This window comes from Geospiza fortis, unplaced genomic scaffold (genome assembly GCF_000277835.1).
Source record: "Geospiza fortis unplaced genomic scaffold, GeoFor_1.0 scaffold40, whole genome shotgun sequence".
In the NCBI taxonomy this organism is placed as follows: Eukaryota; Metazoa; Chordata; class Aves; order Passeriformes; family Thraupidae; genus Geospiza; species Geospiza fortis.
This window is the reverse complement of record NW_005054297.1, coordinates 4,427,352-4,430,659: the sequence shown is the minus strand read 5'-3', so window position 1 is coordinate 4,430,659 and position 3,308 is coordinate 4,427,352. Positions and strand designations below refer to the sequence as shown.

The 3,308-nt window shown below is 42.4% G+C and overlaps 1 protein-coding gene across 2 annotated transcripts in view; it reads left to right on the top strand.

The window, feature by feature from the left end:
* Window positions 1–3,308, top strand: part of PPARGC1A (PPARG coactivator 1 alpha) — a 369,718-nt gene that overhangs the window by 360,637 nt on the left and 5,773 nt on the right. For both annotated transcript variants that reach the window (XM_031055195.1, XM_005415436.2), the window contains exons 11-12: window positions 1,842–1,963; window positions 2,297–2,448. In XM_031055195.1, the coding sequence (XP_030911055.1) occupies window positions 1,842–1,963; window positions 2,297–2,448 (274 nt within the window). The remainder of the gene's footprint in view (window positions 1–1,841; window positions 1,964–2,296; window positions 2,449–3,308) is intronic.

Genomic DNA, 3,308 nt, shown 5'->3' with positions numbered 1-3,308 from the left:
TCCCTAGTGCCTTTTGCGTTGCACAGTTGAGGTGCCATTAGCCTTTAGGCACCTCCAGGTTACGATAGTCGTGAGTTCTCAGCAGTCAGTGTAGCTCCTTCGGCATTCGGCACCTAAATTCTGCACAAGTCTCAGGTGCCAGAGTTGATGGTTTAAACTGACATTGCTGCGCTGACTGACAGATTTACACCAGCTGAGAATGTGGTGGTGGTTGGATTTATGGGGCTGCTGTGTGGGTGTGTAAGGGATGAGCAGCAGGGCCAGCAGTGCCAGGCCAGAGGCAATCGGAGACAGGAAGGCTGAGCACCCAAGCCGTGTATAGCTGGTGCTTCTTTGCCCTGGTTACCTTAAGGTCAGTGTTTTAAAGATCTCCTTTTTCCATTTTATTTTCTTGCAGCTCACTAAATGGCTCTGCCCTCAGAAAAGTGTTTATCCTAAAATTCATGAAGTGACTCTTAAAGGGTTTTCTAGTCCTTCCCTCCTTCAGCTGAGCATTTGCACTAAGGAGGGAATGATATGACCATGGCTTGATTGTTATAAAAGGATGCTTTGTTCCAAGTGCTGAAAGAACATGCAGAAGAGACCCTAGCCTTGGGTCTTCAGTCAGGTGGTTTTTATTCTGAATAAACCAAAAGGCAGTGGTGATTTGGGATATATTTTACTTCCTGTCATTCCCCCTGAAATATTTATTTTAATAAAAGGTATATTTTGGATCGAGTCCTGGTTTCTGCTGGCATAGAGTTAATTTTTTTTCTTAGTAACTGCAGTAGGTACAGCACAGTATTTTGGATTTAGTGTTAATGTTGATAAGACATTGATGTTTTAATTGTTGTTAAGTAGTGCTTACTCTGAATGAAGGACTTTCCAGTTTCCCATGCCCTGCCAGGGAGCAGGTGCACAAGATGCTTGCAGGGAGTATGGCCAGGACAGCTGACCTGAGGTGGCCAAATGGATATTCCATACCATATGGCATCATGCCTAGTATATAAACCAGAGGGAGTTGGCTGGGAGAGGCAGAGCACTGCTCATGGACAGGCTGGGTGTTGGTCAGCAGGTGCTGCACTTGTTTATTTTGGGTTTTGTTCCTCTCCCCTTTTCATTACAATTACTGTCATTATAATTATTACTATTGTTATATCTTTCTTTGTTTAATTTATGAAGCTGATCTTAATACACCTTTTTCTGGTTTTTCTCCCCATCCCACCAACGAGCAGGGAATGAGCTAGGGGCTATGTAACACTTAGTTTTTGGCTGGGGTGACGATCTTAAAAAGTTTTCCCTCTGTTTAAAAGTATGGATTATGGTGAAACAGGATTGCAGGATGAATCAGCTGTTGAGTCCTATGAGCTTATAATGTTATGCTTGTAATACATTTCGTTATGTCTGTGGTGCACTTATGCAATTATTGTGTTACTTTATGCTACTCTGCAAGTAAAATGAGTTTTGCTTGGTATTCTATACATGGCAAGAGAAAGGGAGCTCCTAGTTTGGAAGAGTTTGCAGTCCTGGAGGGGAAGTGGTAAAAGGGGTGAGAAGGAAGAAGGTGCAGTAGGATACAAAGGGAAGCATCTGTCATTTTACAGAACAGTAACAGCAATCAGTGAACCCTTCCAGGAGCACACCACCTGACAAATGTAGTGTCACTTAAATACCTTAGATGCTTTCCAGGAGAGAACTATTTCATGTACGTGCAAGATGCAGTAGGCCTTCCACAAAAGAGTGCTTCTATAATTATGTGTACTCTGCACATCTGTGTGTGTCTTTGCATGCATGTATGTAAAGGTTCATCTCTATGACACATTTGTTAAAAGAACACCTTCCCGGTTGCTCTCTATCAACAGGAAGAACGTCGTGTGATTTATCTGGGTAAAATCAGACCTGAGACAACCCGAACTGAACTGAGGGACCGGTTTGAAGTTTTTGGTGAAATTGAGGAGTGCACAGTAAATTTGCAGGATGATGGGTAGGAACTTTTGAGATTACGTCTTGTTTGAGAGCTGCCATATGTAAAAAATTATGGCAGTAAGATTACAAGTCCTGTGACAGATGACACGCTGAGTTCAAAACCTTACTTATTTTCTTTCATCCTTATTTATTAATCTTGCTAGTTGAAATTTCCTGTCCCAGAAATAAGTATTTAGCTGCATGACGGGACAATCATGCTGATAAATGGATGCAGTACTTCTGGCATTTCCACTGCTGGGTCTCCGGCAAGTTCTTGCTTTCAGGAAGGGGTTACACTAATGTGTGTTAACTCTTCTCAGCTTTTGTTCACAACTGTATTTTTCAATGGCAGAGACAGCTATGGTTTCATCACCTACCGCTACACTTGTGACGCCTTCGCTGCTCTTGAGAATGGATACACTTTACGCAGGTCAAATGAGCCTGATTTTGAGCTGTACTTCTGTGGGCGCAAGCAGCTTTGCAAGTCTAACTATGCAGACCTAGGTAGGTGTTTTGCTCCATGTGAATTGAGGTACATAGCAGGAATCTTGTAACTCATGAGAATTTAGGGTTTGCTTCTTTTTTGTTTACTGCTGATACCCTTTAAATGATTGGAGGGGTGTTGAAAAAAGTGGTTTTCACCTGCTGTAAGATGTTTAAAAGTCTACTAATCTGAGCTGGCTTCTTTCAAATATTCCAAACTGTGAATATTCTTTTAAAGCCCATTTCCATCATTATCAAAAATAAGTACCCAGTATTCAATAATACATTTCTAAGTTGGAAAGATAGCACCGCAGAAACCTCCCACATGCTTTACTGTTTATTGCTGTAACTGTTTGATTCCAGTACCTCACTTATGTATAAGAGAGATAAACAGAGGACAAAGTAGATGCCCCAACCCAAAAACTTCATTATGATTCTTACTTTGCTATGAGTTCTGTTGTAGATGGGCAGAATTTGCCAGGGGCACTCATTAAACACAATTCATAGTTACTCAAGTTTGAGAGCTAGAAGAGCTTGTGGCCAAATCTGACCCCTTAGTGTGGCAAAAGCCACTGATCTCAACTGGTGATTCTAAAATTGTGCATAAGCATCTATGTGTATGAAGGTGTCTCCTTGTAGGGCCTTCCAGTTGTGATGTCAGAGGCTCCAGTCTGTGGAAAGCTTTGCAATTCTCTTGATGTTTGCAGTTCCAGTGATGTGGGGCTTTATGCATACCAGTCCAGCCCCCAGTATACTGTGATAACTCCAGTCCCAAGTGTGCATGCTGGCTGTGACAACACACTTGGGTCTGTCTGAGTCTTGCCTGGGCAAAAGTCCATGATTCTGTCCTACGCTCCAAGTCAGGGTGTGGTGCTTCCCCT